At 39.2% G+C, this 17075-nt stretch overlaps 1 protein-coding gene across 3 annotated transcripts in view; it reads left to right on the top strand.

Annotated features, from left to right (window-relative positions):
• The window catches only part of LOC125463524 (uncharacterized), a 413194-nt gene that overhangs the window by 165377 nt on the left and 230742 nt on the right, over positions 1-17075 (top strand). For all 3 annotated transcript variants that reach the window (XM_059653821.1, XM_059653820.1, XM_059653822.1), the window contains exon 5: positions 7545-7629. In XM_059653821.1, the coding sequence (XP_059509804.1) occupies positions 7545-7629 (85 nt within the window). The remainder of the gene's footprint in view (positions 1-7544; positions 7630-17075) is intronic.

Here is a 17075-nt window from a genome sequence, read left to right on the forward strand (position 1 = left end):
GCTGACCTTCAATAAGTAATCCAAGTTTATTGTCCCGTGTGTCTTCTGAAGTTTTGGTCTAAAACCTAATTTTGTGCACGTAGTAATTACTAAAGTCTTTAACCCACTTGCATTGACATCATTTGAGGATCACCTATTAGATTCTAATTTTGCAGTTTGGAAATAGTGCCTATTTAGGCTTTATGCTTCTCAGTTGGGACCTTAAATTTAGCTGTTTGCAAGTTGGTTTTCTTGATGTTTGATTATCTTGAAAAATTAATGTATCTTTCTTCTATGGAATAACTATATATTTAGGTTAAGCTTAGGTTCAGATTTAGTGAATTGTAAATCTGCATTGCTGATCTGTACTTGTTTTGGGATTCTGGCAAGCTTTACTTAGAGTTTATAATCCTGGGTGGCTTTCCAATTTCATTTGGATTAAGAAATTTTCTGCCATGCACAAGTGAGAATCAAAACTGCGATTGTCATTTTAGCTGGGCAGCTTCATTTGGTGCCCCAGCTATGATGTCCCTGACACCAAGCAAATTCTTCTAATTTGACATAGTTTGCTCTTTAGAAACAATTTTTGGAAAAGCAGTATGAGCATCTACACATCACAATATGTCCAATAACTCCACCTCAAATTACTATGTGTAGCCATCTTCAGCAGCATCGTTGATGACCTGCTCTCAGTCATAATGTCAAAAGTGGGAGTATTAGCTGTTGATGGTACTGATCATAGTCTAGGTATTGAAACAATTTGGCCATGTGCAGGAATACTTGAATAATTGATGTGTGAAGTGACAGTTAATGTGTACTCAAGTACTGTGTAATGCTCAAGTCCAGCAAGAGACAGTATAAATGAATCTCCTTCAAGTTCAATGGCATTATCATGGCTACATCCTTCTCTATGCTGTGTGTTACTATTGACCAGAAATGGAATGTAATCTGGCACTTTAATAAGGTACCGACAGCTCCCAACACCATTAAAGAGACTCAACATCATCCTTATCACAGCAGTTTGTTTGGTTGACGTCGTCACTCACCAACTTACACATTCACTCCTTCCATGCTGAGGCACAGGAGCAGCGGTGTTTCCTTTGTACAAGATTGTTGCAGCAATTCACCAAGAGTCCTCCTACAACACCTTGATATGTGACTTCTACCACCTAGAAGAACCAGGGCGGCAGATACTGCCACCACCAACTGAAAGTTCCTTGTTAAACCACGTGCCGTCCTTATTTGGAACGATATTGCTGTTCCTTCATTGTGGGATGGAAATCCTGAATTCCCTTCCTAAGAAGCACTATAGGTGTACTTTAACCAGCTGGATTCCAGCTGTTCACAATGGTGGCATACTGCCACCACTTCCTTGAGAATGATGAGGGATGACCAACAAATTTATTGGCTTTGTCAGTGATGCCACATCCTGTGAAAGAATTGAAAAGACTGCGATTTCCTTAGTTATAAAGATGCAAGAATCCAAATGGGGTTCATCAGGTATTTAAAGTTGCAATGAAGAAAACAAATCCTATACAAAGCCTGGACTTCAAAAACAGCGGCACGTGAATACAAGCCAAATATTCTTTCACAAAAGCTACTTCATATTCCAACATCTAATATAGTAAGATATTAAGACGGCAATAACAATATTGAATTAAGCTGTAAAGTACTCTTCAGAATTATTAACAGTAAGCAAATAAAAGAGCCATATCAGGTGCAAGTTAAATAAACATTAATTGCAGGCTATAATTTACACGAGTAGTGCATTTGTTTTGCTGGTTGATTAATTTTGAAATTTATATTTTGCTCCATGCTACGTGGCAATGAAATAAGTGTTGTCTGATTCAATTAGGTGCTGGAGATGTTGTCATTGTGCTGGAAGAATTCTAATGGCAAATTGAAGTTTGTTTCACTTGTCCACAAGATAGCAACTTGTGCTTGAAGGACATGCAGGGCTGCCACTTTGAAATTCTCAGATACTTGATTGCAGAAGAATGAAATGCCCTTGTCATACTAGGCCTCACAAATAGTTGCATGGCTTCAATCAAGAAGGTGCCTCTTAAATTAGTTCTACTTGGATATTTTATGGTGTAAAGATGACGAAGCAGAAAATTTACTTACCTTTCAGTTTTCTTCAAAAGGTAGTCAGTTTAAAAAAAACTAAAATGCACACTACCAAGAATGGTATTTTGAAGTCACGAGGTCGTTGGTTAGTTTGCAGTTTTTTGCTTTATATCAAAGCAAACTGATACATTTCAACAGCTTCTAAAGCCACAAAAATGGCAAGATCACCTGTGCCTCCACAAGTGTCATAATGACTATTCTTCATGTGTGCCCATATTGGTTTTCTTGAGGAATAAACAGATTCTCAAAATATACTGTACTATTAAATGTGAGCAATGGATGCAGTTCAGAGAATAAAGGCTAAATTAGGGAAATGAATTTAAGTGAAAAATATGTTTTCAGAAATAACACCTATTAAAAATGAAAATAATTAAGTAGCAGTTGGAAGTTAAAAACTCAAATTAACACACTCTTCACCTGGCAAAAGTAATTTTTTTTTCCTGCAGGTACTCGGGGTTACTTTTGTAAATGGGCATGTTGTTTCAGTTTCTAAAGTGCCAGACCATACAGAACTATATTTGCTGTTATTGCCATCTTAGTATCTTACTATATTAGATGTTGGAATATGAAGTAGCTTTTGTGAAAGAATATTTTGGCTTGTATTCATGTGCCGCTGTTTTTGAAGTCCAGATCTTGTATATGATTTGTTTTCTTCATTGTAACTTTAAGGACCTGATGAATAGACATGGTCTCCCTTGTGTGCACTCCATGAGTCTATTTTACGTTCATTAAAAAATTGAATTTGTTTTGTACCATTTTATATAGAGACATGTGTACCAGCTGTTTGATTCCAAACAGTGGAATTTAGTGTAATTTATGTTTTTAATAAAGGTATTTTGTTTTTAATGTTAAGCAGAGACCAAGTTATTGATTTACTTCAAAGTAGAATTCTGTAAAGGAAGTAATACTAATATTAAAGGGAATGAAAGTTTAACAGTTGCAGGCTTTTCTGGCTGCTGAAAGAGCAGGCACTGGTGGAACTTTGGGACACTTAATCCACAAAACTCATTTCCTAGTGATTGAGTGATACTTGAATTTTAGAGAGCTGTTATACTGTGGGTGGTTTTTGTACGTATGCGTGAATAAATTCATTTGTATACTGTGGAAAATTTATCCATGCCGAGATGATCTTGCTGTCTGTTGTTTAGTTTGTCAATAGAAACTGTGTAATTTTAGCCACCTATGTGATTGCATTCAATATATGAAACCTTTTGAGACACTGTCCCCATGTAAAATTCAGTATGCAACTTACGGCAATTTAAATGATTTACTCATAAATGAAGACAAATGACATGTTTTGGGAAAGTACAGAATGCATCCATTCCATGTTCATGGACAAGATCCAGGTGCTGGCCTGGGAGGACCAGTATGACTGCAAGAAAAATGGGACCTTTTAAAGCCCAAATTATAACATACTTTCTTTTTTGATGGTTTCAATTTGAGGTATCTGAACTTCTGTATCAGGCTGACTTTGATCCCATAATTTCCCTGAGTTTCTGAAAGACTATTAGACTTAATCTTGACTATGCTTGATAACTGAGGCTCGGCTGCTCCTCAGGGTAGAAAATGTGAAAGATTTACGACTTTTTCATGTCAAGTAATATCTTTCCTAAACAGCTGATGCCTCCTCTTGAGAATGTGACCCTTTGTCAGATACTTAAGCCACACCCTTGCCCCGCAGGAGAAGCACCCCTCAAAATTAATCCCATCAAGCCCTCAAGAATGTGATATGGTTCATTTTGAGCTCCTGCTCTTCCGAGCTCCGAGACAGTGTATTTTCCTCAAGATGTACTCTGGTCAAACCTGTCCTTCCCGTATTTAGCTAAGTGAACCTATTGTGAGGCTGGAACATCTTTCTTTTGGATTAGGAGACCATAAGTACGTAAGGAGTGGGTTCACCAAAACCCGACAGCTAAACCAAATTACTGTTATACTGTAACTCCCTTGTAATAAAGACCAGCATATACTTTTTAAACTATCCGAATTGCTAACTTTACCTTAATGTAACTTTTGAAATATGACACCACCTCTCTAACCTTCAATTCACTTAATTAATCAATAACTTTTAAGAAAGACATTTCTATTCCTCTTATCAAAGTTCCGAAGCCCTGTCCCCTGTCCCCAAACCTGTTCTCATTTCCTTCAGAAGTACGGGTGGTGAAAAGATCTTAAGGTTGGGGTTTTATTGGCAGTGTTGGAAATCCACAAAATACTGCTTTTTGCAGCATGTAAGTTGTTTATTTTCCAAAGATTGTTCTAATTAAAGTAAAATTGCGCTTGGAGCTTTTTTCTGAAGATTGGAATATTTGATTTGATGAGGAAAGTCTGAATTAGTAATTTAAAAAAAAACAAATAATGGAAAGGTATTCCCTATTGATTTTGTTCCTGCTAATTCCTTAATAAAGGGTTTTTTTTTCTTATGGAATGGCTTTTTTTGCTATAAAGTGGTATATGAATTTGAGTTGATTTTTCAGCATAAAACAATTGCATTGAGTTCAACTAATGTTACATAGCATGTATACAACTAAGGCCTTTAGTATGCTGTCCTAATAAAGGGAAATTATTTTACTAAGATGCTTTCTCCAAGAATCTGATTTAAATTGTGGACATGGAATATCACTTACTTGAGAATTGATTTGTTAGATTCTTTAAAATTAAGAATGGACTGTGAAGTTTTCATTGTAATATATGTACAAATTATAAAACTATTCCAACTTGAAACAATATTTGGGTGTTGGTAAGAATTGAAAGATTGAACTGTTGGTCCTACATATTTTAAATGGTGGTCAGGAAAAGATCAGCTTGCTTATAAGGCCTACCCCAGACTTGTAGACTACACCCCAAAAAACACAATCCTTCAAGATCCATATTTGGAGGTGAACGCTGTAAGTGCTGAGGATTAACAGGTAAGGTTATGGATAATCCAAAGAGATTCTCCAAATACATTAAGAGCAAGAGGGTAGGGACTCTTAAAGATCGGAGGTCGTCTTTGTGTTGAACTCCAGGAGATGGGAGAGATACTAAATGAATATTTTGTGTTGCTTTTTACTGTGGAGAAAGAAATGGAGTCCAGAGAATGCAGAGAAATAAACATTATTTTAAAAACAGTTCACATTACAGAAGAGGAAGTTTGGGAGGCCTTAGTTAATATAAAGGTGGATAAACCTCCAGGACCTGATTTAACGTATTCCAGAACATTGTGGGAAGTAGGAAGGAAATTACCAGAACCCTTGCAGAAATATTTGCATCATCTATAAGTACAGGTGAGGTGCCTGATGGCTAATGTTGTTTAATGTTTAATGTGCTTTTTATTTTGAGAAAGGCTGTGATGAGAAACTGGGGAACTATAGACCAGTGAGTCTGACTTTGGTTGTGGGTAAATTGGAGGTGATTACAAAAGATAGGACTTGTGTTTAGAGAGGCACAAATTGATTAGGGATAGCCAGCATGGTTTTGTGCAAGGAAAATCACGCTGCACAAACTGGATTGAGTTTTCGAGGAAGTTAGCAAAAACATCGCTGAGTGCAGAGCAGTAGATGTAATTTATTTGGATTTTAATAAAGCCTTTAACAGCATTTTGCATGGTAGATTACCTGGTAAAGTTAGGTCACACTAGATTCAGGATGAGCTTGCCAATTGGATACATAATTGGCTTAATGGCAGAAGACAGCAATGGTGGAAGGTTGCTTTTCGGAATGGAGGCCTGTGACCAGTGGTGTTTCACAGGGATCGATTCTGGGTTCAATTTTGTTTGTCATTTATAAAAAATGGTTTGGATGAGAATATAGAACGCATGGTTAGTAATTTTGCAGACAACACCAAAATCGGTTATGTAGTAGACAGTGAAGAAGGTTTTCTAAGATTACAGAGGCATCTTGTTCAAAAGTGTTGATGGGTTGAAAAATAGCAGGTGGAGTTCAATATGGATAAATAAAAGGTTTTGCATTTTTGGTACAACAAACAAGGGTATGGCTTATGCAATTAATCGTTGGCCTTAGGTAGCGTTGTAGAACAGAGGGGCATGAGGTGTAGATGCCCCATATAAACAGGGTGGTTAAAAAGGTGTTTGGTACAGTTGCCTTCGTTGCTCCATCCTTAGAGTGTAGGAGTTGGGATATTATGTTGAAGCCTCATCTGGAGTACTGTGTCCTGTTCTGGTCATGCAGTTATAGGAAGGATATCATCAAGCTGGAGAGGATTCAGCAGAGATTCACCAGGATGTCACTGAGTGTGGAAGGTTTGAGTTATAAAGAGAGGCTGAACAGGCTGGGACTTCTTTCATTGGAGTGTAGGAGGTTGCAAGGTGACCTGATGGAAGTTTATCAAATCATGACAGATAGATAGAGTTAATGGTGGTTGTCTTTTGCCTAGAATGGGGGATTTCAGGAGGCATATTTTTAATGTGAGAGTCAGAGATTTATAAAAGACATGAGGGGCAAAGTTTTACACACGAAATGGTTCACATGTGGAGTGAATTGGTGGATGCAGGCACAATTACATTCAACAGAATTTGGATTGATATATGAATAGGAAAGGTTTGGAGGGATATGGGCCAGGAGCAGGCAGATGGGACTAGTTTAGTTTGGGATTATCGTTGGCATAGACTGGTTGGACTAAGGGGTGTGTTTCCGTGCTGTATTGACTTTCCCAACTCCTTGAAGTAACCAATTCAAGTTTTTATGCCTATGCTGTTACTGTGTTCGTCACAGTGAACCACCATTCAATGAAACTATGGCTGATCTGTGATCTTACTGCTTATGTTTGTCTTTGGCGCATATCCCTGAATACATCTAAACAAAAATCCCATGTAAAACGAACAACTGATCTGACATCAGCTACCAGTTATGGAAACGAGTTCCAAATCAAATGTGTAGAAATATTTCCAAGCGTCTCTCCTGTAAATGACTGTTAGACTTTTTCAACACTGCACCCTGATTCTAGAAGTAGAATCCCCGATCAGTGTAAATAGGTCATCTTTGTTACCCTGTGTTTTCCTGTGAATATTTGTAATTCTAATGCAAATGGCCTATTTAAACTTTGTAGCCCCCTGTCAGCTGTCACACTACAGACCACCCTGCACATCCCACACCAGCCCCCCTACCCCCCACCCTAGCAACCCCAGTGGAGGGGAGGGTGCTATTACAGCAAGACATATACACGTGAAATGAGTAAGTATAGACATTGAAGTTTAAAATGGAATGTTCACCGGAGATTTGAGCAAGTGTCATGTATTACCCTGTGTGCAAGAACTTAATTAGAAGTAGAAGGAAATCTGACCTTCTTTTCCTCAGTTGCTGTCTAAAGGATGTCTTTTAAATCAAAAGTTGTTTTATAACTTGTCAGTTTTTTTTTAGGAAATCATTGTGTTTAATGTGGCTTAGATTATTCTGACATTGTAGAATCCCTCAAGTTGTTAAGCAAATAATTTAATTTTCCAGATGGCTTGAGCAACTGATGGTATATCCCAGAACCAATAAGCAAAATCAGAAGAAGAAAAGGAAGGTGGAACCTACAACTGCACAGGTACAGTGTGCAATTAAAGCTTTGCAAAATTGAACTCTTTAAGACTTTCCAACGTGGATGTGACAAATAGTTTCTATTGGGCCAGAACCACCATTTTCTTTTCCAATGACAGTTTGGAGCAGTGAAAAGTATTTGCATTTTCGATGGTAACGTTTGTGTACTGAAATTATTTTATGAAAAGGATAATTCTGTTGATGAACACAATTACAGAGAAGTGAGTTGGTCAATAATATCTGGCACCTGCACATTATCAAAAATCAGGAAGTTTCTGTCCAATCTGCATGCTACACCTCTGCCTCATCAAGGGATCTGTATGCAAACAAATGAAGGGTTTGAAGTCACTGTATTTTTAAATTCATTCACAGTTTGGGGGCATTTGGACATAATTGATTTCCCATCCCTCAGCCCTTTAAGTTGTGAGAAGCTGCAGCCTTGAATTGCTGCAGTCCATTTGCTGTAGGTAGGCCCACAATGCTATTAGGGATTGAGTTCCAGGAGTTTGATCCAATAACACCTAAATTAATGGCAGTAAGTGGCTGGGAATGTAGGTGGTGGTGTTCCAATATACTTTCTATCCCCTTCCTGCGAGATGGTAGTGGTTGTGAGTTGGGAGAATGCTGCCTAAGGAACGTCCGTGAATTTCTTCGGTGCCTGTTATGGATTGTGTATCAGTGGTGGAGCTGATTTGGAGATGTTGCACCATTCATGTGAGCTGCTTTTTCCTAGGTGGTGTCAAGCTTGTTGGCTAGTGTTGGAGCTGCACTTACCCAGGCAGTTGGGCAGTATTCCATCTCTTCTCTTGACTTAGCTACTGAACATATCCTAAAGTGTTAGAGCCTGTTTGTTCAAACATAGTTGAATTTTAATTAATGTGATGTCATAATTATTGCCAGACAACCCATTTCACACTGGACACAAAATTATGTAGGTAAAAGTGAGAAGCTGGAGATGTGATATGAAGAAAATGCTGGAGAATCTCTGGTCTGAGAGCATCTGTGGAGCGAGGGACAGAGTTAACCTTCTGAGGAAGTGTCACATTGCACTAAAAAAGTTAACTTTTTGCTTACTCCCTATTCCCATCTCCTCCCGCTCCTGCTCCCCCTCTCTCTCTCACTTGTCTCTCACTCCCTTGCTCCTGTCTTGCTCCCTCCATCTCCCCATCGCTTCTCTCTCGTTCTGTCCACAGATGCTGCTGGACCTCCTGAGGTTTCTCCTAGCATTTCCAGTTTCTGTTTGTTATATAGGTATTGAGTTATACCTTCAAAAAAAATACAAAACCTGGAGTTTTTAAAAAGTTAAATTTCTATTTCATGTTTGTTGTGTCTCTTTCCACCCCGTCTTCTGCCTCCTTTTTATTTTCTTCTGTAATTGATATAACATGAACTTGCATTTTGTGATTTTTTTTTTTAAGACTCTTAGTCTACTTGTTTCTTATCCTGTTTAGACTGGTCCCAGAATCCATATCGAAGTTGCCACATTACTTTGGCTCTCTGATAAATTGCTGATTGCACTGCAAAAATCTATAACAATTTTGTGGTAAACTTTTAGGCTTACACTTGACCAAATCTTTCAAGTTGTTAATGTGTGGTGAACATTGTTTATTTGCTGCTGACTGTAAAAACCAGGCAATTCTGTCTTGGCAAGACTTTGAGTACACTTTATCATGCACCTTGCTACAAATTGTGTTAAATATATACTGGAATAATGATTTGAGCTTTCCATTTAGATGGTCGGTTCATTGTGGATATATGTACTGTATATATTCGTGTAAAAGTCTAAATTTTTCAACTGTTTTTAAGGTTAAATTTAAGGTCGACTATTACATGGATACTATTTTTGAGGAGCTGAAATTCTTGCTACAGTCCAAAATATCGTATCATTAGCAGAGGATCAATTGATCTCTTTTAAAAAAAAAGGAAACATGGTAATTACCAGATAAAGACAAGGAAACAAAAATGAATTAGTAAGCTTTTATTTAAACATAGTGAAATAGAAATATAATACAGCTTTAAATTACAATTACATGGTACATCGTAATTTAAATAAATTAAAATTAATTGACATCTTAAAATTAACCTGCCTTCTGCCAATTTCTGATTACAAACCGAAGAAACTAATACTTTATCTTCTAGTTCAGCAGGCAGCTTTTGTCTAGTCTTAGTTTTCTGCCAAAGTACTAATTCATGCCTTCTCGTGAACCTTTTGCGTCATTCAGCATCTGCCTTAAAATCTGAAATTCTTTGATTTGTTTTGTACCTGTATTTGGATGGCTTCATAACTAGCACTCGTCCCACTTTGCCGATTTTCCAGTACCTAGTCAGCAACTTTTTCCTATAATTGTGGCCGCTTGCTGTGTTTACCTTTGGCATTGCCTGAAGTGGGTTCTATATCTTTCTCCAATTTTTCTGAAACCCACAATTCTTTTGCTGCTACAAAGTTATTTGTTTTCTCCTCAACTTCAATAACTTTCAGTTTAAATGCTGCTGTATTTCTTGTTTTTTTTTTGTCTTTTACTGGAGGGCATTTTTACAGTGATGAAATTTCAAAGCCTCAGCAAGATATATGACTCTATTCCATGAGTGGTACAGGGGAATTGAGCTTACACAAGCTGCACACAAAAAGAGGTTGTCACCTGACTGTGTGTTGAACTTACGTGCCAAATTGGTTGAATTGTACTTCAAAACACAGTAGCACAAAAAAGATCATTTCCTCATTGTGACACTTATGTACAAGATAATATTTACTCGCAAATGGTGATCTGTTATCTATGAAGAACTAGGGTCAACTTTTATATGAGGTATATGGAGAATTCCAGATTATTTGGCCAAAAATGTGAGGTCAATTTTTACACTAGTATATAGGGTAAGTATTTTGGACTGTTACTTTGAGTTTAATCACACAATGTCATTGTCATTTACCATTTCGGAGGGAAACAGCTCAGACTAGTTTGCCTGCAAGGGGAACACCTATGTAATAAAGCTCCTGTTCTCGGTTAAGCACTTTGGCCTCCTGTCCTCCTTGAAATGTAATGCAAGAAGGAAATAGGTGATGAGGATCAAACCCAACTTCAAGATCTACTGGTTGAATCCACTGATGGTGGAGGGGGTGGAAATTGTGATTTTTCACTACAAATCTTGAATGCATTTTTAAAAAACAAACCACCATCGTTGCACTGTTGCAGACTCAATCAGTGGAAGAATAAGAATGCACCCAGGGAAATGGCGAATGATACATAAGATGCTTGACACAGTCCTCACATTCCTTCAAGGTGGACCATAAGTACCCTACAGGAAATAAAATGTTTTGGGTGAGGGGTGTGGGTGGTGTGCGGTGTGGGAAAAGAAAGGCAGCCTGAGGAATACCTTGTAAATGGGGGGAGAAAGCAAGTTTTTGTGATGCACGTGTCATTTACATTTTAAAACATAATAAAACAGAAATAGTAGCACCATAGGACTGTATGATGAAAAGACAGAACTGGAACTCCACAGAGATTCCAATATTTTGTTCAAGCTAACAAAATTGAAGTAGATATAGTTGTCCCTACTTTAAGTATTATGGGTTAAAACCTTTACCTTCTGAGGAGTTTAATACAACCAGAGAAGCCATGTCCCAAATCTTTTGAAGAAATAATAAGAATCTATCTATACTTTTCTATCACAGTGGAGCCGCAGGGGGAAAAAATTACTAAAATTCAATTTTTTTGAAAAAAAAAATTACGGTTTCCTAATGTAATCTACAAAGCATTAGTAATTGCTGAAAGGTGGTTCATCTTTTACAAAAGCAACTAGCATGGTGAATTTATCTTGCAGTTCGCAGCAATTTTAAAGATGTTAACAAAATTCTACAAATTTGAAGGAAAATTAAATGATGTTGCCTGGTTCAAGATGTGAAGCAATCCAGAAGAGGTTTCTGACAACAAGGAGCCTAGACTTAAAGAATATATTAGAAATAGTAGTCTCGACGGAACGTGCAGACTGAAAACTGCCATTGGTGTGGAAAGACGAATCACGCAGCAGCAAATTGCTGGTACAACAAAGCTGCTTGAGGAAGAAACATGATCTCATACAGCAAAAACCGAAGAGTTGTAAGAAATCTGCATTGTACAAAAATTACATGAGGATAGCTTAGACTTTCTCAGAAGAGGAGCTGTTATGAAACATACTGGCCATTGCTAGCGACACCAACCGATATTGGGTTGTTTCCTCACTGATTGGCAAACCTGTAAGAATTCAGGGGTGGATATCAGAGTGGTGGTTTCATTTGACTGTGGAAATATGTATACAGAGCAGTTGAGTCACATTACAACCCTCAAATTATACTATGACCGCACACTGGCAAAGTGGTGCCTTTTAAGTGGATATATTAAAGTGAATGTTTAGTTATGTGGTCAGTCTGAAGATGTAACCTTGCATGTTACCAAGGAAATCTTGCAGCATTGCTGGAAGAACGTTGTTGGAAAAAATCAAATGTAACTAGGCTGAAGTAACTACTTGTCAGATTTGGAGACCAATTTTGTTTCGGATTCTAAAGAAACATGTCATTTTTTTCACTGAAGATGTAGGAAACATGGTAGAGATTTGATTTATGTCTTCTATGTCTTATCCATTGAGATCAAAGGCAGAGGCAACAATCAAAACAAACTAGTATGAACTGAAGATAATAAAATGTGAGGCTGGATGAACACAGCAGGCCAAGCAGCATCTCAGGAGCACAAAAGCTGACGTTTCGGGCCTAGACCCTTCATCAGAGAGGGGGATGGGGGGAGGGAACTGGAATAAATAGGGAGAGAGGGGGAGGCGGACCGAAGATGGAGAGTAAAGAAGATAGGTGGAGAGAGTGTAGGTGGGGAGGTAGGGAGGGGATAGGTCAGTCCAGGGAAGACGGACAGGTCAAGGAGGTGGGATGAGGTTAGTAGGTAGCTGGGGGTGCGGCTTGGGGTGGGAGGAAGGGATGGGTGAGAGGAAGAACCGGTTAGGGAGGCAGAGACAGGTTGGACTGGTTTTGGGATGCAGTGGGTAGGGGGGAAGAGCTGGGCTGGTTGTGTGGTGCAGTGGGGGGAGGGGATGAACTGGGCTGGTTTAGGGATGCAGTGGGGGAAGGGGAGATTTTGAAACTGGTGAAGTCCACATTGATACCATATGGCTGCAGGGTTCCCAGGCGGAATATGAGTTGCTGTTCCTGCAACCTTCGGGTGGCATCATTGTGGCAGTGCAGAAGGCCCATGATGGACATGTCATCAAGAGAATGGGAGGGGGAGTGGAAATGGTTTGCGACTGGGAGGTGCAGTTGTTTGTTGCGAACTGAGCGGAGGTGTTCTGCAAAGCGGTCCCCAAGCCTCCGCTTGGTTTCCCCAATGTAGACAAAGCCGCACCGGGTACAATGGATGCAGTATACCACATTGGCAGATGTGCAGGTGAACCTCTGCTTAATGTGGAATGTCATCTTGGGGCCTGGGATGGGGGTGAGGGAGGAGGTGTGGGGACAAGTGTAGCATTTCCTGCGGTTGCAGGGGAAGGTGCCGGGTGTGGTGGGGTTGGAGGGCAGTGTGGAGCGAACAAGGGAGTCACGGAGAGAGTGGTCTCTCCGGAAACCAGACAGGGGTGGGGATGGAAAAATGTCTTGGGTGGTGGGGTCGGATTGTCCATGTCCATGTCCATCATGGGCCTCCTGCACTGCCACAATGATGCCACCCGAAGGTTGCAGGAACAGCAACTCATATTCCGCCTGGGAACCCTGCAGCCATATGGTATCAATGTGGACTTCACCAGTTTCAAAATCTCCCCTTCCCCCACTGCATCCCTAAAGCAGCCCAGTTCATCCCCTCCCCCCACTGCACCACACAACCAGCCCAGCTCTTCCCCCCCCACCCACTGCATCCCAAAACCAGTCCAACCTGTCTCTGCCTCCCTAACCGGTTCTTCCTCTCACCCATCCCTTCCTCCCACCCCAAGCCGCACCCCCAGCTACCTACTAACCTCATCCCACCTCCTTGACCTGTCCGTCTTCCCTGGACTGACCTATCCCCTCCCTACCTCCCCACCTACACTCTCTCCACCTATCTTCTTTACTCTCCATCTTCGGTCCGCCTCCCCCTCTCTCCCTATTTATTCCAGTTCCCTCCCCCCATCCCCCTCTCTGATGAAGGGTCTAGGCCCGAAACGTCAGCTTTTGTGCTCCTGAGATGCTGCTTGGCCTGCTGTGTTCATCCAGCCTCACATTTTATTATCTTGGAATCTCCAGCATCTGCAGTTCCCATTATCTCTGATAGTATGAACTGAACCAGGCTTTACTAAATGTTGCAGTTTTGCTTGAGAAGAACAAAAGTGACCACTACACCTGTAATGTTGGTATTGCACAATCGAGTTCACCTGACAGTTGTGGCCTTGCAGACGACCTTCAGCCAAAGCTAAAGGTTGAAGAAGCTCAAGAGGATGATCCTGCCATCCTTTGTTTTGAAATTAGCAAATAAGATGCAATAGTACTATGGACAAAAGAACTTACTCTAATTCAGTCAAATGTAAAATAAAGCAGTAAAGATCCAATCATTGAGCTGGTTATTCACAACCTTAAGTCAGAGGGTAGTGAAAGATAGAAACCAGAAAAACTGCGGATGCAGTAAATCAGGAACAAAAGCAAAAGTTGCTGGAAAAGCTCACAAGGGCAGGCAGCATCTCTGAAGAAAAAATCAGTTAACATTTCAGGCTCAGATCCCATTCTGAGGAAGGGTCTCCAGACCTGATTTTTCTTCACAGATGTGGACAGACCTGTTGAGCTATTCCAGCAACTTCTATTTTTGATAGTGAAAGATACACCTGCAACATTGAAGACCAACAAATCTGTGCTTTCTTGAAAGTGCTTTTCAAACAAGCTCTTAAGAACAAAAAATGCTGATTGAAGGTAGCATCACCACACTACTGAGTTTACTAAGCCTGATGCTCCCATAGAATGGAGAAAAGGAAGTGTGATATTTCATCCCACTGACAAGTATGAAATAAAACAAATGGGTTCTGTTGCTGTACTTTCAATCTACAATTTGAAACAAGTATGTGGGAGAATATAACTTTGATTCATGAGATCACTGGATCTCAATTTCCCTTGTAAGTGAAAGAAGAACCAGTAGTCTTCATGAAATCCTTGGTTGACATTGGGAAAGAGAGAGGAATGATCACCCGGGAATGTGAAATAATGAAGCCCAAAATTATCTGGGGAAAATGATCAGTTGGTTCTTGCTGAAATGAAAAATGAGCTTTTGCATGCTATAAAAAAGCTTTGTGGTAGAGTACATGACCTGAATAAAAGTTATGCTGGATTGTATGCTTGTGACATGGGCACTGACAAAGCAAGTGCTTCGGTCACCATGTGAGATCTGAACGTTGGAATCACAAAATAGCTAAAGAACATAGAGATTAAAGGCAAAAATGAATCATCCTTATGAAATTATTGATGAATATTACTGGGGTGTAAATGGTCTGTTAGTGAAAGGCAATGAACAATTTGCGGCATTTAATACTGGCTGAAAATATAGTTTCAACATTAGTGCCTTTTACCTTAAGGCGATATCTGTTTCAGATGCTGGAGAAGTAATTTTGCATTGGTGAAATTTCGGCTCAAAAGCCTCTTTGGTGAAAAAGGAGCCAGCAGAAAAACAATTTAAGAACTTGATGGCAATAGTAGGTGAAGAATTTGTGCTGAACTCTGAAACCTGTAAGCCTGATTCTTCAGTGAAGCGGTTTAAGGATAACAAAAGAATTAAATTCATACACGTGAAATATCTCAGTGAGGACTTAAGAAATTGATAGTTTATTAAGTCACTACAAAAGACTTGGAAGAAAATGTATGTGAAACAGACTTCAAAAACCAGAACCACTGTTCATGTAAATGAGCTGGTAAACCAATTTACCAAAGAATTGTGCAACATAAAAACTGAACGGAAAGAAAATGCAATTTTTAAATATGAAAGGTAGAATCCAACACACGACGTTTTTGGAGAAAAGGAAATGGCTAGGAAAACGAGGAGAAAAAAATTAAACAGAAGTCTGAGGTGCATCAATAGCCACACAGGAATCGATATCCCCTGGGACATCTTACCTATTGATTGTTGTATATATCATTGTAAATGTTTCCATTGTAGAAATCTCCTAATGTGTATTTATTTATGTTGGTCTGTCACTTTTTGAGTCTGATCACATAACATCATGCTGTTATGAGTCCTTTTATTTAGGAGGGAAACTGCACAATCCACCTTCCTGCATAGTGAATGCCAATGTAATAACAGCAGGAGCTTTAAACACTTTGGCCTCCTATCCTCCTGAAGCATAAGTTTGTTTTTTCCCAGTGTCTACACCGCAGTGTTATAGTAACTGCTTGGATAGAATACCAAAAACCATTTTGTTGTATATTGTAGATATGAGGACGTATGTTTGTTTGCTCAAATATTTTTGACAATGTATTAGCAGCTGTTTGATAGAAATGCAGCTTCAGATTCATACCTGAAGGTTCAGGTTAACATCTCATCAGTGTTAACTACTTTAAACTAAAAGACAGTGGTGGTAATGTGAAATATAAGCAAATGCTTGTATTTAGTTGATCTTTCAGCATGTGGAGAGAGAAGTTTAACATTTCGCTCTGTATCCTTTCTTCAAAACTGGAATAAGTTGTGTTGTTTGTTTTTTGTTTTTATTTCCTTGGATGTGGACATTGTTGGATTTAAATTCCACCTGCTGCTGCGATGGTTTAACCTGACTCCTCAGGTTATCAGTCTGGACCTCCTGAATTACTAGTACAGTGACGTTGCAACTATGCTTCCCTTTCTCCATTAGAGAAGTAATAAATCATCAATCTGAAACTTTTAACACACTTTCTCTTTTCACAGACTCTGCCGGACCTAAGTAAATCTAGCACTTTCTTTCAATTAGCGTAAAACATCAAAGCTTTCACGTGCGAAGCCACATTCAACTTGTTTCTCCCTTTTTTTTTAAAAATCCCTCAAGGGGCTGATGAGCAAATTTCAGAAAAATATTTAACACAGTATTAACCATGAATTTTAAAAACAAAAACTTCTTTTATTTAAAGAATGAATTAATTCAGGTTACCATTTTTTTAAAAAAAAGCCAAGCAGTATAGCTAAATAAGCTTTTACTTTTAGCTTTTCATTTAAGATGCAGAGCTAGAGAAAGAGAGAGACTAAGCCCCATGCCTTGAACACCAGGGAAGTGAGTCAGGCTGGGGCTGAGCTAAGTCAATGGGGTTAACTAACACTGTCAGAAGATATAGGACACCTGGTTACAGTCCAATCAGTTTATTTGAAATCTCAAGCTTTTAGGTAGGAGTTGCATGCGAGGGTCTAACCAAAGTGACAAATAATCCAAAACTGTACAAACTAATTAAGGTAGAGAGATCATAATGAGTTATCAAAGTGATGGTATCAAAACAGGACAGTAAGGAAG

The sequence above is a fragment of the Stegostoma tigrinum genome, chromosome 22 (genome assembly GCF_030684315.1).
Source record: "Stegostoma tigrinum isolate sSteTig4 chromosome 22, sSteTig4.hap1, whole genome shotgun sequence".
NCBI classification, from domain to species: Eukaryota; Metazoa; Chordata; class Chondrichthyes; order Orectolobiformes; family Stegostomatidae; genus Stegostoma; species Stegostoma tigrinum.